This window comes from Nelumbo nucifera, chromosome 2 (genome assembly GCF_055504915.1).
Source record: "Nelumbo nucifera cultivar China Antique chromosome 2, China Antique-T2T, whole genome shotgun sequence".
Lineage (NCBI taxonomy): Eukaryota > Viridiplantae > Streptophyta > Magnoliopsida > Proteales > Nelumbonaceae > Nelumbo > Nelumbo nucifera.
Genome location: NC_142650.1, coordinates 55,635,445 through 55,662,259, shown reverse-complemented (window position 1 = coordinate 55,662,259; position 26,815 = coordinate 55,635,445). Strand labels below are relative to the sequence as shown.

At 42.2% G+C, this 26,815-nt stretch overlaps 1 protein-coding gene, 1 long non-coding RNA gene and 1 other non-coding gene across 6 annotated transcripts in view; 2 read left to right on the top strand and 1 right to left on the bottom strand.

Annotated features, from left to right (window-relative positions):
* LOC104586336 (ABC transporter G family member 3-like) overlaps positions 1–26,815 on the bottom strand; it is a 44,839-nt gene that overhangs the window by 6,929 nt on the left and 11,095 nt on the right. For all 4 annotated transcript variants that reach the window (XM_010243528.3, XM_010243526.3, XM_088898317.1 and 1 more), the window contains 3 exons: positions 8,984–9,109; positions 7,665–7,856; positions 4,542–4,628 (listed from right to left, as the gene is read on the bottom strand). In XM_010243528.3, the coding sequence (XP_010241830.1) occupies positions 4,542–4,628; positions 7,665–7,856; positions 8,984–9,109 (405 nt within the window). The remainder of the gene's footprint in view (positions 1–4,541; positions 4,629–7,664; positions 7,857–8,983; positions 9,110–26,815) is intronic.
* The window catches only part of LOC109113911 (uncharacterized), a 38,460-nt gene that overhangs the window by 7,730 nt on the left and 3,915 nt on the right, over positions 1–26,815 (top strand). The window lies entirely within an intron of this gene.
* LOC148802232 (U6 spliceosomal RNA) lies at positions 9,958–10,063 on the top strand. Its single transcript, XR_016083346.1, has one exon. It is a non-coding gene; the product is annotated as a U6 spliceosomal RNA (small nuclear RNA).

The following is a 26,815-nucleotide window of genomic DNA, read 5'->3' as shown; positions in this document are numbered from 1 at the left end:
GGGAGATCAAGGTCATCCATAGGAGGGGAAGTGGCAACAGTGAGAGGTATCTCAGTAGGCTCTGGATCTGGAGCCGCAGAAGGAACTGGAGCTGGCCGGGACTGCCGAAGACTAGGATCAACCTGCCTGCATTGCCTGTGATAGACTCTCAACTCCGGCTCCCTTTGACCACCCTCACCACTACAGCCTTCATTATCCAGTGGAATAGGTAAAGGAACAGCCCCACTTCTACCAGCCCCAGTTCCATTCTCACTGCTCTCCCCCTGAGGAAAGAAACTCAAAACAGCCCCACTCTCACTGCTCTTCCCCTGAGGAGAAACCCTAGGATAATAGGGTGTCTCCTCAAAGAAGGTGACATCCATGGAGACAAACCGTTTCCCTGAAACCGGATCATAGCAGCAATAACCCTTTTGAGTTTGTGCATAACCAAGGAAAATGCATTTGGAGGCCTTAGGTTCAAACTTGGAATGATGAGGCCCGAGAAGCTGAACGAAACAGGTACAACCAAAGGTTTTAAGGGGAACAATGAACAACTCCTCGTCTGGGTATAGAAGGGAAAAGGGGGTATAAGGGCAAGTGCTCTGGTGAGATAAACTACCGTGAGGATAGCATCACCCCAGAAGCGAATAGGTACATTGGAGGTAAACATAATGCTTCTAGCCACCTCCAAGATATGCCTATTCTTCCTTTCGGCAACGCCGTTCTACTGTGGTGTATAAGGGCAAGTGCTCTGGTGAATAACTCCATGGCTAAGAAGGTAGGAGGTCAATGGTTGAGCAAAGTATTATCAGATCTAAGGACTTTGATTTTGGTCCCAAACTGAGTGAGAACCATCTGATGGAAGTTTTGGGTCAGAGCAGGAACCTCATCCCGAGAACGCATAAGATAGACCCAAGAAAAATGGGTATGGTCATTAACAAACAGTAGAAAATATCTGTACCCACCCATAGAAGAGATATGATATGGCCCCCAAACATCAGTATGCACAATATCAAAAGAGGAATTACTCCTTTTATTACTTAAAAAATAAGAGGTTCTACAATGTTTGGCAAATTCACAACTCTCACACCTCAACTTTGATAACAGACTCAAATAAAGCAGGAAACAGACTCTTCAAAGACTTAAAAGACAAAAGACAGGTAGATAGATCCCGTTCGTCTCACAGACTGGGAAACAAAAGACTTCTTATCCACTAACTCCTCCCGACGAGAACTCTCTCCAAGCAGATAGATCCCGTTCGTCTCACGGTCAGTCCCAATCACCTTCCTCATCTCCAAATCCTGAAAAACACATCGGTCAGGGAAAATGGTTACTGAACAGTTCATGTGTTTGGTAATACTACTAACTGAAAGCAGGTTAGTATCAAGCTTAGGAACATGCAAGACAGAAGATAAAGAGATAGTATCCGATAGCTTGATGTCCCCCTTGCCCAAAATGGGAACAAGAGAGCCATCAACAATGGATACTCTATCTCGGCCAGAGGACAAGTGATAAGAAGTGAACAAAGATGGCTAGCTAGTCATATGGTCAGATGCACCTGAATCTATTACCCAGCAGTGGTCAGTATTACCTGGAGCTGAAGCATGGTAAGCTGAGGCTCGAGTACCTGAATGTGCAAATGCAGATGTGGCAGGAGATGATGGTGACTAAGATGGCTGAGCTGAACTCCCAACTTCCTTTTCCAACTGTATGAGGGCAGCCCGAACAGTAGCTAAAGTCTCTAGGGATGTGCCTGATGAGGATGTTGAATCAGTGTTCACTGCCATATGAGCATTACCCTTCTTATTTCTTAGTTTTGCTGGGACCAAGTGAGGATGTAGCTTCCAACAAGTATCTTTTGTGTGTTTGGGTTTCTTGCAATGTTCACATACCAGATCCCGTTTATCTTCCTTCTTCCGGTCCCTTTCTGAGTCACCCCCTAGCTTAGGTTTAATAGCTGTCAAGGCTGGGAAAGAGGGCTGAGGCTGCATCATGACTTTCCTCCTGGTCTCTTCACTATGCACCAGGGAGTATTCCGAATTCAAACCAGCCAGAAACTCAAATACCCTATTCGTCTCGACTTGTTTTCTGTGAGTCTGTGCATCTTTGGGACTCTCCCACTCAAGGGTCTCTAGATGATCAATCTCATGCCACAAGGATTTCAAGGTAGAGAAGTAGACAGAAACTAGCTTCTCTCCTTGTTTAAGGTTGTTCACCTCACACTTCAGTTCATAGGCTCTGGCAACATTAAGGGGTTGGGAATAGGTTTCTTTCACAACATCCCATATCTCTTTGGTTGTCTTTGCCCACAAGTAATTTCGGTTGATATGTGGCTGCATAGAATTACACAGCCATGGCATAACCAAATAGTTCTCTTGAACCCACTTGGTGTATGTTGGGTCCTCCTTGGAAGGTTCTTTCACATCTCCCAAGAGGTAACCCAGTTTTCCCCTTCCTCCAATAGCTATCATGGCTGATTGAGCCCACTCCAAATAATTTGACCCATCAAATCTCATAGTTGTAATATGAAACCCGGTTTCAGATAGACTACCATAATTGTGGTTTCCAAAACTACTTTCTCCCTGACCCTTAAACTCCATCTTTGATCAAGATTCAGTGGCTACAAACTGTTAGAGCCACTATACCAGAAAACAGAGTCAAACAAGTAAGTCTGAAATCTGATCCGAAACCAACACAAATCTGATCTGATCCGAAATCTGATCTGAAACCAACCCAAAACTGATCTGAAATCAATCGCCTATCACAGTATATGCAAGAAATCAACTCAAATCTGATCTGAAATCAATCGGCATGCACAGTACCAGGCAGCCTATCAATTTGAGATGCTATTTTCTGAAATCACTACTGTGGGGCCCACTGCTGCGAGAGCAAAATTAGGGTTTCAACTGTAGGTCTGAAGTAAGTGCTCAGTTGCACTCTCCAAGCAGTCCGCACAAGTGGGACTTGTCGTAGGGCAATATGAAACCCTAAAAACTAATCACCTCTGAAGGGGGGGGGGGGGGTCGGCTCAACAGTCAAACCCTAGAAACAAACTTAAACACAGTTCGGCAAGCCAAACCCTAGAAACAAACTTGAACACAGTTCGACCCCTCTTTCTAGATAGGTCCAACCTATCTCGACTGATTGCAGTCTCTGAAACTCAATAAAAAAACTTACTTATGTACTTCGGTTTACTGTCTTCTAGGGTTACCTGAACCTAACCTTCGCTGCTTCTTCCTGATTACCAACTCTCTGCAAGCCGTGCCAAGTCTTCAACTGCTGCGAACCTCTCCTGGTAATCTCCAAGATTCAGCCACCGAAAACTTCTTCAAAGCTTCCAGCCCTAGCTAGTCCTCATGTGGTCGGCTGGACTAGACACACATGAGAAGCCCTAGATAGGCTCTGATACCAAGTAGAAGATCAAGACTGTATCAGTCTTGAATCCTAATAGGTTTTAGGTTTACAAAACAGAAGAAAAGTGAGAGAAAGGAGAGAGAATAGAAGAGAAACAAGAGAACACAAGTGGTTGAAAGGAGGGACAGATTCTAACAGATCTGCCGCCACCACTCTCTTAATATTTATAGGTTATGTTTAGTACATAATGGAAAGGACACATCTGCCCTTAGTACTTACATAATAAATAAAGTAAATAAAAGCTGAAATAAATAACAACTGAATTAACAAACTGACTCAAACTGACACTACTATAACTGAAACAAATAACTACACTGCTGTCCTACGAACACAGTGGGGACCACTGCAGTGGGGCCCACATCAGTGTTCTCTACAGATGACAAACAAAATATTTCAGTAAGATGTTGATATGGACCCAAGTGGCTTTTTGAAGGATAATGCATCAGATTAGGGAGTTCTTAGTTTCCGCACTGAACCCCTCTTTATTTGGGATCCTACATCAGCAGCTAGCTCATAAGTTTATCTGTCCACGAGATTTGATCTATTTGCTTATACTGGGAGCTCCATATTCCAGCAAGACATTGATGTGGACAACTGGACACTAGAGCACAATACAACCATGCTATGCAAGATCAGACGGCCTTGGGGGAGGGGGGCAATGCCCATCAAATTAGGGAGTTGAGGTTTCTCAGTTCCAAACTCAATCCCTCCTTTGCTTGGGTTCCTATATCTGCAGCTACTGAGTTTCTTTGTTGGTTAGAAATGGTCTGTTTTGCTGGTCACGAGACAACCAGTTAACTCTTTTTGTTCTATTGGGGCTTTCTAGGTGGCAAGGTTTGATCCTTTTGGCTGCAATACAAGGATAACAAAATTGGTATCATTACTGAGAGAGATCTCAAGAGCAATCTAAAATTTCATTCAATGTTAAAAAATGAAAACTTATTTATAATGTTGTCAATTTGTAATAACATCTATTTATAAGGAAACTAATCCTAAACCATAACTTAAGATCTAAAAAAATTTATTAAGGAAGCCCTAATTAATACATGACTTACAAGCTTATTTTCAATTTCTCATCATTGAAATCAGTAAAATGGGCATATAAAAAAGAATAAAAGGCAAGGAAAAACATGGAAACCATGATTTACCTTGATTTCTGTTAGATGAGCAGGTAATCCAGCAATGCTTAGCAAGGAAGTGAATGATACAAAAACAAATATTGCTGCAACTCTCACCTGCAATCATATGAAACATATAACAAAGATTATTCTAGCCTGCATGATACAAATAAAATATTTTTTATTCGAAATGGTAAATTAAGACACAACTGTCATCCCCTAACATAGGGTGTTGGGCCCCAAGTAATCTATATAACAACACTGCCCAGAAAAATGATCGAGTGATATCCCAATCAACCAAGTAAACAATGTTCATTTCTTTTTTTTTTTTCAAGGGGCTATTTTTAAAACCATGATCTATTTAGGTTGTTTTAAGAGTTCCCCAAAATCACATTGAGTTTATTTTCCATCATATAGATTGAGAGTCTGGAGTGGTCTAGTTTAGAGGACTCTAAGGAGTGGTTAGAGTCTTAGAGGAGAAGGTTTGAGTCGAATGTAATCAAGGATGTTGTGTGTTCGGTCTGGAAAAGGCTTATGATTTGGTTGATTGGGATTTCTTGCTTGAGGTGTTGAGGAGTTTTGGGTTTGGTGATAGATGGTGTAAATGGATCCCAGGGTGCATGAAGACTTATCATTATTCGATTTTGGTGAATGGACCTGTGGTGGATCACTATCCAATGGCAAGAGATCTTAGACAAGGGGATCTCCTTTTGCCTTTCCTTTTCACACTGATTATTGATGTGTTTGGAAGACTTGTGGCTAGAGCTGATAACAGGAATTTGGTGAGGGGTTGGAGGGTAAGTAGGAATTTGAAGATGTTAGTTCAAGTTTTTGATGATGATGATACTATTTTGTTTTGTGACGGCGGGTAATCTTAGGTGGGTAAGGAATTTGAAGATGTTGGGTTCAAGATTTTGAACAGATATCTAATATGAAAATTAATTTTGATAAAAGCTCCCATGTGGGTTTAAATTTGGATGTGAGAGAGATTGCTGAAAGTGCTTAGGTTTTGGGTTGTGAGGTGGCTTAGTGGTTGTTAACCTATTTGGAGTTATTGTTGGAGGATAACCCAAGAACAAGTAATTTTTGGAATTTTGTGGTTGAAAGGTTCATAAAGAAGTTGGCATCATGGAAGAGAAGCTATCTATCTCCAAGGTGAAGAATTACACTTATTAGGTATACACTTGCCAATTTGTTGGTTTATTTTCTGTCGGTGTTTAGTATTCTTGAAGGGGTTAGCAGAAAAATTGATGGGAGACTTTCTTTAGGAGCTAGGTGAGGAGGACAATAAAGTGAGAAGTGGTTAGAAAAAGCAAGAAGTTTACTGGATTAGGGTTAGGGAACATCCAAGAGAGGAATGTTGCTTTGTTAGGAAAATGGTTGTGGAGATAAACCATGGATAGAGACAAGTTGTAGACAAAAGTTATCACCAGTATACAATGGGCTGGGATTCCTGGATTTTGGCTAAGGCTTCTAGAGCTTCTCCCTGGAAGTTCATCCATGAAATTTTACTACCCTTCCTGCCATTTGTTAGGTATAATCCTTGTTCTAGAAATTGTGTCAAATTCCGAGATCATGTGTGGTTGGATAATTCTCCTTTGAAGGAGCAACTTCCCTTTCTCTATGCCATTTCCAATCTTAGGGATGAACCTATCTCTTCTTCCATTGTGCCCTCTAATTCGCAATCTGGTTTTGACTAGGAATTGGGTTTCAAGAGAGGGCTTTGTGAATCGGAAATGAGTATTTTTTGTCTCTTCTGGTTCATTTTCTTGTGCCTCTTTCTTCTTGATCTTAGTTTAGCCAAGGGATACTCTGGGGATGCTTTTTCCTATTGGGGAGGTTTGGAGCAAGCCTATCCCACCTCATGTAGGTGCTTTTTGTTGGGAAGCCTTTTTAGAGAAAATTAATACCTATGATCTACTTTAAAGAAAAAGAACAAATTGGTGCTTATCCCTTAACCGATGCTCTCTTTGTAAGGCTGATGATGAGTGATGTGAGTCTTGCTACCACTTATTAATCTCCTTCCCTTTTATTTCTTCATTTTGGGACTGGTTTCTCTCTTTGTTTGTATCTACCTTTGTTACATGGCCGATGAAGAGGGGAAGATCTTTATGGAGATGTACGAGGGTGGTTGTGTGCTGAATAGCATGGGAAGAAAGGACTTAGAGGATCTTTCTTGATAAGGAGAGAAGTAGGGATGCCCTAATTGAGGTCATTACAATTAGGATGATCCATTGGGTGAGTCTCTTGATCTTTTTGAGGGAGTCCATACAGATGATTTGGTGAGGAATTGGAAGATAGTTGTTAAGGTTGTGGATAGGCCAACTTGGTCCCCTCCTCCATGTGGTTCTATTAAACTGAATTTTGATGGGAGTAGTGAAGGAAATCTTGGTCCCTCAGGCATTGGGGGAGTTTTTAGAAATGAAGAAGGATTAACCATTGTTGTCTACTCGGGATTGATTGGTGTTGGTGATTCTTTGAGGGCTGAAATCATGGCTATGCTGGAAGGTCTTCAAAGAGCTAGAAAGTTGAATATCCAGAAGCTAGTTATTGAGGGGGACTCAAAGTTAATTATTGAGTGGTTGCAGAAGGAAGAGGAGTAAATAGTTGTCTCAAGGAATGGAAATCAATGTGCAATGGGTGAAAAAGAATGCTAATTCATTTGTTAATACACTAGCAAAGCAGGGGGTGGGAAAGCATCGTTTATTTTGGGCTGTATTGTAACTATGGTCTGTTTTTGGGAGAGTTAGAGTTTTTATCTCTCCCTTTGTCCCCTTTGTATACTCTCTTTATTATTCTAATAAATCAGTTTCTGTTATTCATCAAAAAAAAAAAATTCCGCCATATTAAAGATCCATTACATGTGAATTAGTTGACTTTCAAATTGAACTTGATTATATTATCTTAGGCTTCTACAAAGTGGTAAACTCTATTTATGTATGTATCCATACATGTATACATACATATAAAATTTTTAGTACAATTGCTTTATTATTTTTTTTGACAAGTTTATAAAAACAGAAATAATCTTATAGCATTCTCCATTATTTATGATACATTTAATATTTTCAGGATATACACCCAAACAGATGAAAAAGTTAATCTAAATGCAATGCAATTAAGATGTTAAATTAAAAATAAAAAACAACTCACCACAACAGATGACAAGGAATGCCCCAGGCTAGAAAATATCATTCCAACACAGAGTGTGAGAAGCATGCAGAGAATCAGTCGAAGCCAGAAGTATTGCCATTCCCTTGACATAATTAATAATGATCTCCATGTCAAAACTGCTATCCGGGTGGCATTACTAGCCTTTCCCCTGCTTTTGAGAATTGGACCTTCCTGAAACAATTATTTGCAAATAATTTATAACATCATACCTAACAAGCAAAATATACATGAAAATGCAAAATGCATTCTCTCTACTTTACCTTTTCTAAAAATAAAAAGGCATTTCTTTCTGTTTTGTGTTTTTATAAACACATTGAGCAATAAAATTATCAAATGCATCAACGTTAATAAGTAATGTCCATATTCTTTTTCCTCAACAAATACACAACTTTTATTTGGGATGAAGATAATATGATTTTGGGGCCATAAACAAACTCATGAAAAGGGATTTAAAGCCCTTCAGGGTGCTTAAAGGAATTCCTGTTTCATTCACTTAACTGCATTGTTACTTGCACTATGACAAACACAGCTAGATGTGTTCCTCAACAAATACAGAAATTTTATTTGGGATGGAGATAACAATTGGGGCCCTAAACAAACTCATGAGAAGGGATATAAAGCTTTCCTTTAAGAATGCTCGAAGGAAACCCCATTGCATCCACTTAATTACACTATTACTTGCACTGTAAGAAATGCAGCTAGATGCAAAATTCCAAGCTGTGTCCATAACATGGACTACTATAATTGCTGCCTCTAGCAAGAGAACCATGAAGTAACATTTTTTTGATAAGTAGAATTTTATTAATCACAAGAAAATGACAATACAAGAATCCCTTGGAGAGGCACAAGCTGCTACCTCTACCATAAAAACAGAAAACACAAATTACAACTCAACCCGAAACAATTGACCCCTATTAACCCCTTGCTTGTCTGAGGCATCCGCCATCACATTGGCTGATCTCACCAACGAAGCAACAATTGACCCATGAAGATGAATAACCTTCAACCAAAGATAGACCCAAAAGACAATAATAAAGATATATAGTTCTTTACAACTCTAATAATTTTGGACAACAGACAACCTTATGCAACCATTTCGCTTTGGAGGAAAATATGAAAAGTACTTAAGATTTCATGCCTACTTTGTAAACAACCATATGATTTTGCTGATGTGACAGTTGTTTTTGTTTTGAAAAGCACAACCATACATATTCATAAAAAAAAAAGAAAAACCATACATATTGGCAACCCCCTCCCAATAGTAATGAAATATGCATTTGCAATAGTGATAGCCACACCTTATCTGTAAGTCTCAGTATCATAGACTCGACTGCAGCAGCATCACTTGATTTATATGTTGTTTCAAGGGTACGTATTGCAACTGCTGTGTCCATATTTACCGATGAAAAATCTCCATGATCATCCTGCAAAATGGTTGCCTTTTTGTCATACATATCTAGGCGAATCTTTTGAAAAACACAGGCACAAACACAAGAAAGGAGGAAAAGCATCAAGTCATTCAGGTGTATATGAGATGCAGTGAAACCCAAACAGAAGAAAGATAATAGAATCAACCAAAGTTTTGAAAATCAAACTGACCATTTTTTTGTTGGTAACAAACCAATATTTTTACTATATAAAAAGAACTTATACATTTACAGGTTCATGCCAAGCACCCCTTGTGATTGGGCCGTTTGGGCTGCAAGTTGAGTACCCAATTTGAAGAATTTACACAGACCCGGTGCTGGGCCCATTTAAACTTTAACAAATGCTCAACTCAACCTGATCACATTCAAGTTGCACCCATACTCGTGATACAACAGGCTAGCAAAGCCACCTCACCATCTTTGCCCTTCACATACATTTCCAATAAGATTTCTGGGGATACATTCTCTCAGTAAAGTTGAGACCTTACATCTCTTATCTAGCTAACCTATCAGCTAGACTGTTAGCTGATCTTCAAACACAAGTAAACTTCGTACCTACTGACCTTGTCAAGCTTTTCACTTCTCTTAGGATGTATTGATACTGTCACGATCCTAAACTTCCATTTCTAAGCCACCCTTTGCACATTCCAAATGCTCCAAGCATAAACACACAGTTTGATGGTTCACAAGACTGGAAGACATGTACACACCCACATATGGTTAGATGGTTCACAAAAGCATATGGTTTTGTCTACTTTTCTATGTATTCCTCATTTCATAGATCTGAGAAAAGATAACCATATAAGTAAGTAAGTAGAGCTTGTTTCTCGCATTTTGAGTCCAATTTCTACCATTGTAGGACTTGAAGAGAGCTCCCCTTGGAACTCTGAAGATTAGCATGGCCCTTGTGCAAGGATGACATGCATAAATCATGAAATCGTCCAAACTTTTTGGTGTCATTCCATTCCACCAAAAGTCAGTGCCTTTTGCTGGAAAGTATTCCATAGATGCATTAATCCTTTGATCTGCTATAAAAGAAAAGACTAAATTGGTCCTTGTTCCCCAACTAGTGCTTTCTATGTAAGTTGAATGGTGAGGCTGCTCTTCATTTCTTAATCTCCTGTTCCTTTGTTTGCTGTGTTTGGGAATGTTTTTTTTTCTCTTTTAGGTTGCAAGTGGAACCCTCCTGCCAGTTTGGAAAGGTTGTTTAGCACTTTTGTTTTGAGAAGCACGAAAAGGAGAGGTAGGATCCTGTGGAAATGTACAAGGGCAGAAGTGATTTGGATAGTGTGGGAAGAAAGAGGCTCAAGAATTTTTAGGGAGAGGGAAAGGAATAAGGAGACGGTGATAGAAATTGTAACTTTGAGAGTTGTGCATTGGGTAAAGACCTTGAAATTCTTTTCAGACTTCAAAGTGGAGGACTTCTTCAGGAGTTGGGGGGCAATTGCTGGCTCTTCCTCTAGGAAACAAAAGCTCCTAGAGGTCTGATCACCTCTAGTGGGTGGGTGGATGAGACTGAATTTTGATGGCAGTAGTGTGGGCAATCCAAGCCCCTAAGGAATTGGAGGGGTGATTATAGATGAGGGTGGTTTTATATGTGCCTTGTTCTCAGGCCCAATGAGCAAGGTGATTCAGTAAGAGAAGAATTTTTAGCAGCAGTTTTTGGGGTTGAGAAAGCTAAAGAGATAAGATGGTTTAGCTAAGCAGGGGGTTCAAAGACAACATAGTACTGGGCACATTTGTTATACAATATTGGATGGTGGTTTATGTAATGGGTTGCTAGTCTCTCACAACTTCCCTATCACCTTCCTATTTTGACTTCTTTTCTTCCCTAGATTCTGTGTTTATACCCAGGAATGTTAGTGAGACTCTCTCTAAACCTGAGTGGAGAACAACTATGATAGAAGAAATGGAGGCTTTGATTAAGACCTGAGCATGGGGGATAGTTGATCTTCCTGCAAAAAAGGAGACGGTTGGATGTAGATGAGTGTTCAGTGTGAAGTAGATGACTAATGGTAGCATAAAAAGGTACAAGGCAAGGTTGATTACAAAAGGGTATACACAGACCTATGGTATAGATTATCTAGAGACTTTGCACCAATAGCTAAGATGAGCTCAATTCAGATCCTCTTGTCTCTAGCAGCTACTTATTCATGGTCGTTCTTCCAGCTTGGTGTTAAAAATACATTCCTTAATGATGGCTTGCAAGAGAATGTATATACGGACCTTCTAGTCGGTTTCTATGAGAATGTTGGTGAAGGAAAAGCATTCAGCCTAAAAAAAGTCATTATATGGTTTAAAACAATCACCTAGGGCATGGTTTGATAGGTTTAGGGGGCATTAATCCGTTTTGGATACACACAAACCCAATCAGATCACACTTTCTTTGTTAAGAGGAGAGAAGCACTTGTGTCAGTAGTCAGTACTAGTTGTGTATGTGAATGATATAGTTGTTATTGGGAGTGGTCTGAAGGAGATTAATGCACTCAAGAAGTCACTGCAGCAGGAATTTGAGATTAAAGATCTAGGTGAACTAAAACATTTTTTGGGAATTGAGATTGCAAGATCCAAGCATGGCATATCCATCCCTCAAAGGAAGTATGTGTTGAACCTGCTGCAGGAAACTAGGAATCTAGGAGTGAAACCAATTGATATTCCTATTGACCCGAAGGCCGAACCACAGAATTAATGCTTTGGATGGTGAGTTGGTTAAGGATATTGGGAGATATCAAAGGATAGTAGGTCAGCTACTATATTTATGTATGACATGCGCAAACATCTCCTATGTTATTAGTGTTGTGAGTCAATATATGCATGCTCCTTGGGTTCAACACTGGAAAGTGTTAAGACTGCTGGAACAGACCAACAGAAAGCAGTTAATCAGTTTTACAAGACGAGGCCACGTCAACACAACTAACCATCCACTTGCAACAGCTGTAACAGAAAGACAATCAAGATTGTAAAACAGTATAAGTAGTAGAGCAGAAGAGGAATAAGACATTGATTCTTTCAGCATTAAACTCTCTCTCTCTCTCTCTCTCCAAGAATTCAGGAGGTTGGCCCCTTGAAGAGCCCTGATTTAGGCAGGTTCCTAACAAATTGGTATCAGAGCCAGCATGACCAACACAAGAAACATGTCAGTAGACACCCGAGTGGATCAGATGGAGGTAGAGATCCATCGAATGTCTTCAGATCTCAAAGAAATGAAGGAAGGTTTCACTGCTCTCCTCCTTCGACTAGAGCAGGGGGCAACAAACAACGATAGAGGAAGCCAAGAAGAGCGCAGCTATGAAAACAACCGCAGAACAAGGGCGACAACGAGAGTAGCCAAAATCGATTTCCCCAACTTCTCAGGTGGCGACCCAACTCCCTAGATTCTCAGAGCCGAACGGAATTTCGATTACCATGAAACACCTGGGCAAGATAGGTAGCTTTGGCTTCTGCGCATCTTGAAGGGGAAGCTATCCTCTGGTTTCAATGGTACCGAAGGGGGCACCCTCGGCAAACTTGGGCAGACTTCACGGGCACCATGACTATCCGTTTTGGATTGTCTGGTTCGAAGATCTTGATGAAAATTTGGCAAAGCTGCAGCAGGTGGGATCAGTAAAGGATTACCAGATGGAGTTCGAAAGGCTGGCCGTGAGAGTCCAAGGGTGGACGGAGAAGGCGTTGGTGGGAAGCTTCGTCGGCGGCCTAAAAGAAGAACTGCGATTGGAAGTGAAAGCGATGCAGCCCATTTCGGTCATCAATGCGGCAGCGCTAACAAGATTGTATGAGGATAAGTTCAGTCGAGCAAGAAAGGTGCAATGGCCATGGGGTCCAGGAGCAAGAAAGGACGACAGCACCAGACAAGGAGGAAGGAGTACTGGGCCCAGGCCCACTGGTTCCTTTCAAACGGCTGACCTGTGCAGAGATGCAAGCATGCAAAGATAAAGGTCTCTATTACAACTGGGAAGAGAAATTTGGGTCGGGCCATAGCTGCAAGAAACAACAAGCATTTCTCCTCTAAACAGATGCCGAAGGGGAAGACGACCTCACTAGTTGCGGAGAATCTAACCCAGGGTGGGAAATACAATCCAATGGCACACCTGAAATATCTCTACAAGCCCTTACGGGACTTGCGTCCCCTTAAACAATGAGAGTTGCAGGGCTAATCCAAGGACACCAAGTGTCAATCCTCATAGACAGTGGCAGCTCCCTTAACTTCATAACTCAAGTCTTGGTGGATAAAATGGAACTTCCGGTTCAACCAACAACGGCCTTTACGGTTCATGTGGCCAACAGTAATAGCCTATCCTGCAATAGCATTTGCATGGGCCTACCACTAAAGGTTCAGGGTCACCAGTTTGTGGTGGACCTATATCCTCTCCATCTCAGTGGAGCGGACGTGGTGCTAGGCATTCAATGGTTAAGACAGCTAGGACCCGTGGTCTGTGACTGGGCCCGTCTCACCATGGACTTCACATCAGGGAACTCTACAGTCCATCTACAAGGGCAAACATGCAAGGGTCCAAGGCCCATCAGTCTTGCAACACTAACAAAGCAAAGAGGAGATCTAGATCAACCCATATTCATGCACATGGACTCAAATTGGACCAGGCCATCTTTAGCTAACAGAAGCCCAGATGGGCCTAGAGACTTCCAAAACCACCTACAACAACTCCTTCAGCACTATGGCAGCATGTTCAAAGAACCCCAAGGACTGCCACCACGCCGAGAGCATGACCACCACATCCCCCTCATGCCGGGACAAGCCCCGACCAGTGTAACCTACCGATACCCTTACTTTCAAAAATCTGAAATCGAGAATCAAGTTCAAGATATGCTTAAGCAAGGGATAATATAGCCCAGTCACAACCCATTCTCTTCAGCGATATTATTAGTAAAAAAAAAAGGATGGGACGTGGCGGTTTTGTATTGATTACAAAGCCCTTAACAGCATCACCATTTTTGATGAATAATAATAAGTTTATTGATTCAGAAGCAAATTAGAGTGAGTTTATACATCATCCCAACGAGAGGCGCGAGCTGCAGCCCCTCCTTGAAACTTACAAGTAAACTAGGAAAGAAAAACAAGAATCACAATTGAGCCCAAAATAATTCTTCCCTATTTACCCCTTGCTTAGCTAACACATCTGACAAGGTATTTGCTGATCTCCCCACCCACTGTACAGTGACCAACATATTCCTTGTCAACCAACTAAATTTCTTCATTTCATTCTTGTATCACCACATAGCCTCTTCAGAATTTTTCAACCAACCCACCACCACTTTGGAATCCCCCTCGATTATTAGGTGTTGTACCCCCAGCTGGTTTGCAAATTGGACCCCTTGTACAACAGCTAAAAGTTCTGCCCTGATGGAATTCCCAATTCCCAAAGGACCTGAGTAGAGCAACAAAATCTCTCCCTTCTCATTTCTCAAAGCACCCCCCACTCCGGATAATCCTGGATTACCCATGCTGCTTCCATCAAAGTTCAACTTAATTGAGCCTTCGGGTGGAGGAGACCAGCTTGTAATTGATTTGGCCTTTAAAGATGAACACCTTGCTACTGCTGACCAATTTCTCCAAATGTCATTAAAGAAGAATTGATGAAAGATTTCCAAGGTCTTCGGCCAATGTATTGCTCTGTTTAACACATAGTCTTTCAAATCTTGGTTGTTCCTTTCCTTATCTTGAAAAATTCTGAGACTTCTTTCTTCCCAAAGAGTCCAAGTCAAGGCAGCACGAGCACGCCTCCACATAATTCTCCCTATTTTTGTAGGCCAATAAAAGGTAGAATGGTTGAAGAGCATGCGAACTTCTGCTGGTAGACTCCAACTACCCCCAAACAACGAAAGTAGCCAAGCCCAAAGGTCTGCAGAAAAGGGACAAGATACTAATAGATGGTAACACTCCTCACCATGAGCTCTACAGAGGATACACCAATTAGGAGAAATACAGAGAAAATATCTTCTCTTTTGTAGGTTGTCTAAAGTGTTTACTTTCCCATGGAAAACTTCCCAACAAAAAGCCATAATTTTTGGGGGAACTGGCCTACACCAAATTTCTTTTGACGGAAAGGGTTGGTGAGTAGGAAGTTGAGAGATGGACTTGAAAAAAGAAGCACCAGTGAAGGTTCCATTGGGTCTAGGAGTCCAAACCCTCTTATCTGGCTTGGAGGGATCCAAACAAACCTGATTAAGACACCCAAGCAACAAAGAAAGAGACTCAATTTCAGCATCCCTAAGTAGTCCTCTACGAAACCCAAAATTCCAAGTAGGATCTAAGGGTGTTCCCAAAGGTGAGACAAATTTTGAGACCACCTCTTTTTTGTACAAAGAAATAAAAAAAAAAGCGAAGGGAACAAATCCTTTAACGGTGAGTCTCCTACCCAAATATCCTCCCAAAAAAGGATAGAGTTGCCAGAACAAACTTCATACCTGATAAAATTGAGGAATTGAGGAAGGGTGTTGTGAATAGCCTTCCAAGGTGTTGCTAGGTTAGCTTGCCTCGATACACTAGCATCCCATCCATTCTCTGACCTCCCATGAATGCTTCCCACCACTTCATGCCACAATCTCTCTCTTTCCAAAGGCCATCTCCACAACCATTTCCCTAACAGAGCTTGATTCTTTCTAGTTACCCTCCCAATTCCCAAACCCCCCTCTTCTTTACTTCTACAGACAATTTCCCAATTAACCAAGTGATCCTTTCTCTCTTGTCCCGGCTCCCATAAGAAGTCTCTCATCAACTTCTCCAGCTTCCTAGCTTCCCTAACTGGTATCCTAAAAACAGACAAATAATAGGTAGGTAAGTTAGCCAAGGTAGCTCTTATTAGGGTAATTCTTCCTCCTAAAGAGATATAGTTTCTCTTCCATGAAACTAATCTCTTCTCAAACTTTTCTAACACTGGGGTCCAAAATCTACTCTCCCTAGGATTTGCCCCTAAAGGAAGCCCTAAATATGACATAGGCCAAGCAGAGGTGGAACACTCAAGACACTCCGCAATAGCCTCGACCTCCCCTACCTCCAAATTTATACCTGCTACGCAACTCTTTTCCAGATTTATTCTCAAATTAGAGACACTTTCAAATCCTTTTATTAGCTCCTTTAGGTTTGCTACCTTTTCACTAAGACCTCCTTCACAAAAAATCATTAGGTCGTCTGCAAACTGAAGGTGGGTGACGGGGACTTGGTGTCTCCCTATTCTCCAACCCCTAATGGCATCTTCGCTGTCAGCCTTAGTAATGATCCTACTAATCACATCAGCTACTAAGGTAAAAAGGAAGGGTGAAAGTGGATCCCCTTGCCTGACACCCCTGCAAGCTGGAAAAAAATCCCTCACTGTACCATTTACCAGAATAGAGTAGTGACAAGTACTGATACACCCAAAGATCCAACTACACCACTTGTCCCCAAATCCACCATTTCGCATAACCTCTAATAGAAACTCCCAGTCCACCAAATCATAGGCCTTTTCAAGATCCAATTTACAAATGAATCCTTTCCTACTAGACCTTTTCATTTCCTCCACACACTCATTCGCAATTAAGATCTGATCTGTTATTTGTCGCCCTTGAATGAAAGCCCCCTGAGTTTCACTAATGATGGTAGGGAGGACTGTTTTGATCCTCAATGAGAGCACTTTAGCCAGAATTTTATAGATGCTTGTCACCAGACTAATAGGCCAATAATCTTTTGGGTGGTTGGCATCATTCTTCTTAGGTATCAAGGCCAAAAAGGTGGCATTAATTCCAAGGCTTATAGTGTGATTGTCTGCAAATTCCTTAAAGACTTCAGCTAGATCCTCTTTCAACACCTCCCAACAGTCTTGATAAAAACCCATTGTAAAGCCATCTGGACCCGGAGCCTTGGATCTATCCATTAGAAAGACAGCTTTCTTAATCTCTTCTTCCTCGAAATCCCTTTCCAGCCACCTTGCCACTCCTTCATCAATTCTTGGCCAATCCACCCTTTCCATGACTGTTCTCTCACTCAAAGGCCTTCTATAAATCGATTTGAAGTGGTCCACAAATTTTCTGGCTATGTCATCTTGGTTGGTAATCACCTCCTCTCCTATCTCTAGCTTGGTCACAAAATTCTTTCTTCGTCTCCCATTTGCCAAATCATGGAAGAATCTAGTGTTCCCATCTCCTTCCTTAATCCACTTGTGTTTAGATTTTTGTCTCCAACTGATTTCTTCCCTCAATAACACTTCTTCCAACTCCTTTTTTAATTGTCTCCTTAACACTCGGTCAGCCCATTGTGAGATTCCTTTACATACAAATTCTCTATTCGAGAGATTAGGCCCAATTTTTGCTCCTCAATTCTACCAAACTGATCTCTATTCCACTCTTTTATTTTGGCTCTCAACCTTTTTAATTTCTTATGGAACTTGATCCCCTTCCATCTTACCCCCCTCTCCTCCTCACCCCACCACTCCTTCACTTTTTTCACAAAATCTAGATGGGTAAGCCACATATTTTCGAATCTAAAAGGTCTGGGTCCTATAGGAAAAGACTCAGTTCCTATTTGGATAGGACAGTGATCGGAGGTGACCCTGGGTAATGCCCTAGCAACCAAGTTTTCCAAACTATTCTCCCAGGCAAGGTTAAAAAGGAATCTATCCAACTTCGAGCACAAAGGGGTTTCCTGAAGGTTGGACCAAGTGTAACTGGCTTGCAACAGAGGTATTTCCTTCAATTCACAATCTTCAATAAAACCATTAAATTTCCTCATGCTTGTTGAGATTACATGTTGGGGATTACTGAAACATCTCAGTGTCTTCAATAAATTTCCTCAATCTTCAATAAAACCCTTAACAGCATCACCATTAAAGACCGATTTCCAATACCAATCATTGATGAGCTGCTTGATGAACTCAATCAAGCCACCATATTCTCAAAACTAGATTTACGAGCTGGGTATCATCAAATAAGGGTACATAGGGAGGATGTTCACAAAACGGCTTTCAGGACACATGATGGCCACTATGAGTTCTTGGTCATGCCATTTGGGCTGACCAATGCTCCAGCCACATTTCAAGCATTAATGAATGACATATTCCAGCCATATTTACGTAAGTTCATCCTTGTTTTCTTTGATGACATATTGGTCTATAGCCCCAATTGGGAGGAACATCCGAATCATCTATAGGTCACCCTTGCAACACTTGAGGCCCACCAGTTGTTCGCTAAAAAGTCCAAGTGCTCCTTTGGACAAAACCAAGTTCACTACTTGGGACATGTTGTAGAGAAGGGGACTGTAGCGGCTGACCCAAATAAAATCTCCAGTACAATGGGCTGACCGCAACCCCAATGTGTAAAAGAATTGAGGGCCTTCTTGGGCCTGTCAGGTACTACCACCGTTTCATCAAAAACTACGGCCTAATAGCTACCCCATTGACCCAATTGCTGAAACAAGACACTTTTAACTGGTCAACCCAGGCCCAACAAGCTTTTGAGCAATTGAGACAGGCAGTTGTGAGCCCTCCAACATTAGCACTGCTCGATTTCACAAGACTTCATCATTGAGTGTGATGCCTTCGGTCAAGGTGTTGGGGCTGTTCTCATGCAAGAGGGGCGACCACTAGCCTTTTTTAGCAAGGCCTTAATATCACAAAAGTGGGCCAAATCAGTTTATGAACGAGAATTAATAGCAATGGTCTTAGCAGTCCAACGTTGGCGATCCTACTTGCTCGGCAGACGGTTCATAATTCGGACCGACCATCAAAGTTTGAAGTTCTTATTGGATCAATCAGTTCTATCCCCGGAACAACAACACTGGATATCCAAGCTACTGGGGTACGACTACAGAATTGAATACAAAGCAAGGGCTGCTAACCGGGTGGCGGACGCCCTCTCACGGCACCCACAATCATTTCAGTTACTAGTATCTTCCCCAACTTCTCCACTCCTGGATCTACTACGAAAAGAAGCCCAATCCCATAAGGAGTTACAATAGTTGAAGGCCCAAGTATTGGCAAATCCCTCACTGCACCCCAGGTACACCATTAAGAATGATCTACTCTTCTTCAAAGGACGCCTGGAAATTCCGGCAGCTTCTGCTCATCTCAGGAAGTTCCTGGAATTATTCCATGCCTCACCCACAGGTGGCCACTCCGACATCCTACGAACACAAAAGCGCATCGCCACACAATTCCATTGGAAAGGTATGCGTACATCTATCCAGAACTTCATAGCCAGGTGTGCAGTATGCCAACAAAACAAGTCGGCCACTACAACACCAGCAGGCCTCTTGCAACCACTCCCAATAACAACCCAAGTCTGGGATGATATATCAATGGATTTCATCACGGGATTGCCCGTTTCTATCGGCAAAACAGTTTTCTTTGTGGTAGTGGATAGACTGACGAAATACAGTCATTTCCTACCTCTATCACACCCATTTACAGCAACCACAATTGCTGAATTGTTCCTTCGGGAAATTGTGCACCTACATGGGCTCCCCAGCTCAATTGTATCAGACAGGGACCCTATTTTTATGAGCCGTTTCTGGGCGAGCTTTTCCGCCTACACGGGGTTAAACTGTTCAAGTCAACTAGCTACCACCCCCAATCTGATGGACAGACAGAGGCGGTTAACAAGAGTCTCGAAACATATCTGAGGTGCTTCGTGGGAGATCGACCAAGACAATGGGTGAAGTGGATCCACTGGGCCGAATGGTGGTACAACACCACTTTCCATAGTGCCGCGAGGATGACACCCTTCAGAGCTTTATATGGTCAGGACCCTCCCCCTCTACTTCCTTATGAAAAAGGAACCACCACAGTAGTGGCCGTTGAAGAACAGCTAACACAACGAGATGAGGTGCTAAGGGAACTGAGACAACATCTCTTACAGGCACAGCAATGGATGAAGCACACCTATGATAAACACCACAAGAATGTCCAATATGAAGTAGGTGATTGGGTGTTTCTCATATTACAACCTTTCAGACAGATTTCAGTTGCAAGCTGACAGTGGAACAAACTTAGCTCGCACTATTTTGGACCATTTAAAATCCTGGAGAGAATAGGATCAGTGGCCTACAAGCTGGACCTTCCGGCAACATCAAAACTGCACCCTGTATTCCATATCTCCTTACTGAAGAAGGGCCGAAGTCAGGAGTCATTACAAGTGTGACCCTTCCCGCATTTTCAGAAGAAGGACAAGTGCAGACTGAGCCAGCCCGCATCATTGATTTCAGATGGGTGCGTCGGGGTGGCAGAGTCATACCAGAGGCATCAATTGTTTGGTCTAACCTACCGGAAGAGGATGCAACCTGGGAATCCTACTTGGATCTGCAATCAAATTTTCCCACATTAGACCTTGAGGGCAAGGTCGCTCTAAAGGAAAGGGGGATTGTTAAGACTGCTAGAACAGACCAACAAAAAGCAATTAATCAATTTTACAAGAGGAGGCCACGTCAGCACAACTAACCATCCACTTGCAACAGCTGTAACAGAAAGACAATCAAGATTGTAAAACAGTATAAGTAGTAGAGCAGAAGAGGAATAAGACATTGATTCTTTCAGCATTAAACTCTCTCTCTCTTTCCAAGAATTCAAGAGGTTGGCCCCTCGAAGAGCCCTGAGTTAGGCAGGTTCCTAACAGGAAGCCATTGACAGGATACTTGCATACCTAAAGAAGCATCCGGGCAGAGGAATTCTATTCTCAGATCATGAGAATTTGAAATTGGAGTCCTAATTCCTAAAAGAATGCAAATTGAACAGGTTGTTTATATGACAGGAGATCCACATCAAGGGTATGCACCTTTGTAGGAAGAAATCTGGTTTCATGAAAGAGTAAAAAGCAATCAGAAGTGGCTAGGTCAAGTGTAGAGGCCTGTTAGTGAAGGGGTATTTCGGTCTTTGTACCTGTTGAGAGTATTGATGTGTACTATTATGTTAGTTCAAGTGCCTCTTACTTAAATAAGGGCACTTATGTCTTTTCCAGTCACATTAATAATATAATAACAGGTCTGGCCGAAACTAGGTTGATTTTTTCCTAATTTTCGAACCAGACCTTTTCTCTTCTCCTTCCTCTTTCTTCCTTCTTCTTTCTTCTATTCCTTCTTGTTGTTTACTTTACAGCTAACAAACAAAACAGATCAGTCCTGCTAGAATTCTGCTTTCTGCACATTCGAACTAGGGCTTTTCTTGGATTTCTCAGTCATTGGTTGGAGACTGGGAAAAGGGCTGAAAAGGAGTGATCGCCCTCTTCCCTTGGAGGTTTCTATGCCTCCGGTGGTGTTGTTGGTGATTGGTTGTTGTGGTTTCTAAGCCCTCCCCTAATTAATGTAGGGCTGGTGTGTGTGGTGCAGTGGTGTTTCATTCCTTCGTGTGGTTGGCCTTCAGTTGATGAGGTAAGGGTTTTTTTTTATGCATATTTTTTGTTATGGAACACACGAGAGGTGTGGTACAGATCGTATGATGGGTTTTCAGATTGCAGTATGCTAGGGTTTATGCTGGTTTGTGTGTGATTCGAAGGGAAGTAGTGTGTACTTAATGGTGAAACTTCCAGTAGCTGTAGAGTAGGGTTTGTGGTGTTACAAGTACAGCTTTCAGCCTTTGTCATTGCTGAAATCAGTGTGCAGATTTCAGTGAAGTATTTGTGTGCAGCGGGCAGTGTGTAGTGCTCAGGATTCAGTGATAAGGGAATTTGGCAATGGCAGATAACAGTGATAGTAAACCTAGTGTGATGATATCTACTGACTACCTGAATGTCCAAATGACCTCCATTAAACTGAATGGAGAGAATTATGTCCCTTGGGCCAAGTCTGTAGAGGTTTTTCTGAAGGCGAAGAAGAAGGTAAAGCACATAAGAGAGGAGAAACCCCCCACTAGTTCTCAGGAGTATGAAGACTGGGAACAGGAAGATGCACAGATTATCACACGGTTGTGGAACGGTATGGAACCCAGAATCAGTGTGAACTTCATGTTTCTTGACACAGCCAAAGAGGTGTGGGATCATGCTAAGAAATTGTATTCTGGTCAGGATAATATAACTAGGGTATATCAACTGTATCAGGAATACTTCAATCTGCAACAAGGAAATCAGAGCCTTGAGGAGTACTATGCCAGTATGAGAAATATCCGTAATGAGCTAAATGTTTATCACCCTCTCACTTCTGATGTCAAGGTTCAACAGCAACAGAGAGAGCAGCTTGATGTGACTCGGTTTCTGGTGGGGCTGAAGTCTGAGTATGAGCCCAGATATTAGGAGGATCTACCCTTCCATCTTTAGAGGAGGTGTTTGCTCGTCTTCGGAGGACTTCTATTGGAACTATGGAAAACTCTAATATCTCAGATAAATCAGCATTTGTAGTGTCGAGAGGACAAGGTGGCAGAAGTGGGGCTCGAGGAGCCCAGCCTGTCCGTGGTGGCAGTAGTGGTCCAGTGTATGGCCGGAGTGGTAGTGGTGGACCTACACATATTCGTGGTGGTGGTCGTACTAGAGGCAGAGATTCAGGGGGAGCTCGTGGTAGAGGACGTGGCTCGGGTCAACGGAGGAGTACTCATTGTGGTTTGGATGGACATACTATTAACTACTGCTATGATTTACATGGTCCACCCTCGACGTGGGCCAACCATGCCATGACTAGTGACACCAGTTCCAGCTTTAGACAGGAGAACCGGTCAGCTAACCAGATGCCTTCTACCTCTCCAAATGGTCCAGGCAAGGAGATGGTGAGTGTTCCTCGTGATGAGTATGAAAGGTTTGTTCAATCCACGTCGCAGCAAAACAGTATAAGGTATGGCTTGTTTGGCATCCACACCCAACCCCTGAATTATTGACTCTGGAGCCTCCGATCACATGACGGGAACTCCAGGTGTGTTTTCATCTCTCACTCATTGCTCAACATCACAATTTGTTACCCTTGCTAATGGCTCCACATCATCTATTCGTGGTGTTGGTAATGTTGACCTAGACCCTGTGTCCCTATCCTCTGTTTTATATGTACATAAACTTCCATTTAATCTTATGTCTGTTAATAAGCTGACCAAGTCCCTTAATTGCTCTGTTACATTTTACCCATCTATGTGTGTTTTTCAGGAACTCAAGACGGGGATGAAGATTGGTGGAGGGCATGAAGCCGGTGGACTGTATTATCTTGATGGTGGTGGAAGAACGTCAACGGCCCTTCAGTCATCTATTTCTCCTCACCAGTGGCATTGTAGATTTGGTCATCCTTCGCTGAAAGTGTTGAAGTCCTTGGTCCCTTCATTGAGTCAACTTTCTGTTCTAGATTGTGAGTCGTGTCAATTTGGGAAACACCATCGTGTTCCCTTTAGTTCTAGGGTTGATAACCGTGTGTCGAGTCCTTTTTCTTTAATTCATTCAGATGTTTGGGGTCCTTATAAAGTGATGTCATATAATGGACACAGATATTTTGTTATTTTTGTTGATGACTTTTCAAGAATGACGTGGCTCTATTTAATTTAAGAAAGAAGTGAATTATTTGCCATCTTCCAGAAATTTTATGTTGAGATCCGCAATCAATTTGGCGTTCACATCAAAATTTTTCGTTCTGATAAGGGCCGTGAATACTTGTCTTCATCTTTTCAAGAATACTTGGACCAACATGGCATTATACACCAAACTTCATGTACCTACACCCCACAACAAAATGGGATTGCTAAGAGAAAGAACCGACATCTTGTAGAAACGGCCCGCTCACTAATGCATCACATGAATGTTCCCAAACCCTTTTGGAGTGATGCAATGCTCACCTCTTGTTTCTTAATTAATCGGATGCCCACGTCTATTCTTGATGGTCATTCTCCTTTTAGTGTCTTGTTCCTCAACATGTCTCTGTTTCCGCTTCCTCCTCGGGTATTTGGGTGTGTCTGCTTCGTCCATAATCTGGGTCCCAGGACTGACAAGTTAGATGCACGATCCCTTAAGTATATCTTCCTTGGCTATTCCCGGACTCAGAAAGGGTACAAGTGTTACCATCCCAGTTCTCGTCGTTCTTTGGTATGTGCTGATGTTACTTTCTTCGAGTCTACTCCATTCTTCGTGGGGTCCGGTGATGCTGCTTTCTCCACATCACCTCTTCCTCTTCCCCTTCCTGTGGTTGATCCTCCTCCTCTGGTTCCCGTCGTGCCTACGTCTTTGCCTCCGGTGCCACCGTCCGTTGACCGTCCACCTATCCGTCACGTGTATACACATCGCCCACGTGTACCGGCTGCGCCTCCTCCGGCTTCATCACCGTCAACAAATCCGGCTCCAGATCCGACACCAGCCTCCGACTTTGATCTCCCTATTGCCTTATGGAAAGGTAAACGCACCTGCACCCTTCATCCTATTTCCAATTTTGTTTCCCTTACTCACCTCTCCGCCTCCCATCGCCAGTTCATCTCCTTGTTATCCTCAGTGGTTGTTCCTAAGGATGTCCAGGAAGCCCTTACCTCACCGCTCTTCCTCCTGGGAAGCAGGTTGTCGGTTGTAAGTGGGTGTATACCGTTAAGTACTTGCCAGATGGTCGTGTTGAGCGCCTGAAGGCGCGGCTGGTTGCAAAAGGGTACTCCCAAACCTATGGCATTGACTACACAGAGACATTCTCCCCGGTTGCTAAGATAGGGTCAGTTCGTGTTGTCATCTCCCTAGCAGCTATGTATGATTGGCCTCTACATCAAATAGATATCAAAAATGCCTTTTTGGATGGTGATTTGCTCGATGAGGTCTACATGGAGCAACCACCAGGGTTTGTTGCTCAGGGGGAGGATGGTAAGGTATGCAGATTTAAGAAGGCTATATATGGACTTAAACAGTCCCCTCGAGCATGGTTTGGTAGGTTCAGTGAGGTGGTCAAGAAGTTTGGTATGAAACAGTGCCAAATTGATCATTTTGTCTTCAGTCATGACTCTCCGGCAGGAAAAATACTACTAGTGGTGTATGTAGATGATATCGTTGTGACTGGGAATGATAAAATGGGCATTGACAGATTGAAGGCATTCCTACAGGAACACTTTCAGACAAAGGACCTTGGCAAATTGAAATACTTTTTGGGCATAGAGGTAGCAAGATCTAAGCATGGCATTAATTTGTGTCAAAGGAAATATGTGCTTGATTTACTGGAAGAAACAGGTTTGTTGGGTACTAAACCGACTGAGACACCTATGGAAACAAATACGAGGCTGAGCAGTGATATAGGTGAAGTATTTGAATACCCTGGCAGATACCGACGACTTGTAGGCAAACTAAACTACCTAACCATTACTCGGCCAGATATTTCATTTGCGGTTAGTGTGGTGAGTCAGTTCATGCAGAAACCTTTGGTCCCACATTGGAATGCAGTGCTAAGGATTGTGAGGTACTTGAAAGGAGCTCCTGGTCGTGGTTTGCTGTACAAAAGTGGCGGAAACTAGAAGTAGAAGGATACACCGATGCTGATTGGGCAGGTTCTATGTCTGATAAACGGTCTACCACAGGCTATTGCACCTTTTTGGGGGGGTAACCTGGTAACGTGGAAAAATAAGAAACAAACAGTTGTGGCAAGAAGCAGTGCAGAAGCAGAATATAGGGCCATGGCACATACTGCTTGTGAATTAGTGTGGCTAAGGAATCTTCTACAGGAGATAGGATAAGACATCAGTACTCCAATGAAGCTCTATTGTGACAATCAGGTAGCGGTTCATATCTCTTCCAATCCGGTGTTTCATGAAAGAACCAAGCACATCGAAGTTGACTGTCATTTTGTGAGAGAGAAGGTGCTAAATGGAGTGATAGAGACTGCATATGTTAATACAGGAAATCAGTGGGCAGACTTGTTTACAAAAGATTTGAGACAGGGGAGACTGGGCTACGTATGTAACAAGCTGGGATTATATGATATATACTCGCCAACTTGAGGGGGAGTGTTAGTGAAGGGGTATTTCGGTCTTTGTACCTGTTGAGAGTGTTGATGTGTACTATTATGTTAGTTCGAGTGCCTCTTACTTAAATAAGGGCACTTAGGTCTTTTCCAGTCACATTAATAATATAATAACAAGTCTGGCCGAAACTAGGTTGATTTTTTCCTAATTTTCAAACCAGACCTTTTCTCTTCTCCTTCCTCTTTCTTCCTTCTTCTTTCTTCTCTTCCTTCTTGTTGTTTACTTTACAGGTAGCAAACAAAACAGATTTCTAGGGCAGGCTGAACTTTAACAAGGCCGAATATAGATGTATGGCCCACGGTTTTTCAGAATTACTTTGGATTAGATCCTTGCTAAGTGAGATTGGGATAGATGCAGAGGAGCCCATGATGTTATATTGTGACAACCAAGCTGCAACCAATATTGCTCACAATCCAGTTCAGCATGATAGGATAAAACACATTGAGGTTGATAGGTACTTCATAAGAGAAAGGGTGACAACCGGAGAAGTCCGATTGCCTTATATCTCCTCTAACTTGCAATTAGCTGATGTCTTCACCAAAGGGGTGAGAAACAACAAGCTTGAACATAACCTACGCAAGTTTGGCAATGTGTGGCATTTACTCCCAACTTGATGGGGAATGTTGAGGATTTTGTGCAGATTTGTTGTTTTTGTTTATTATTTGTTTAGATAGGAAGTGGTGACCACAACACAGTTGGGACCATTTGGAGTGATGTTTTTAAATTTTTTATGCAGTTTTATGTGTTAGTCACCCTATAAGGGCATATTAGTCATTGTACTTATTTTTTAATTAAAGTATAAATACCAATGGGAGAGGGCGGCCAGATCTGATTTCTC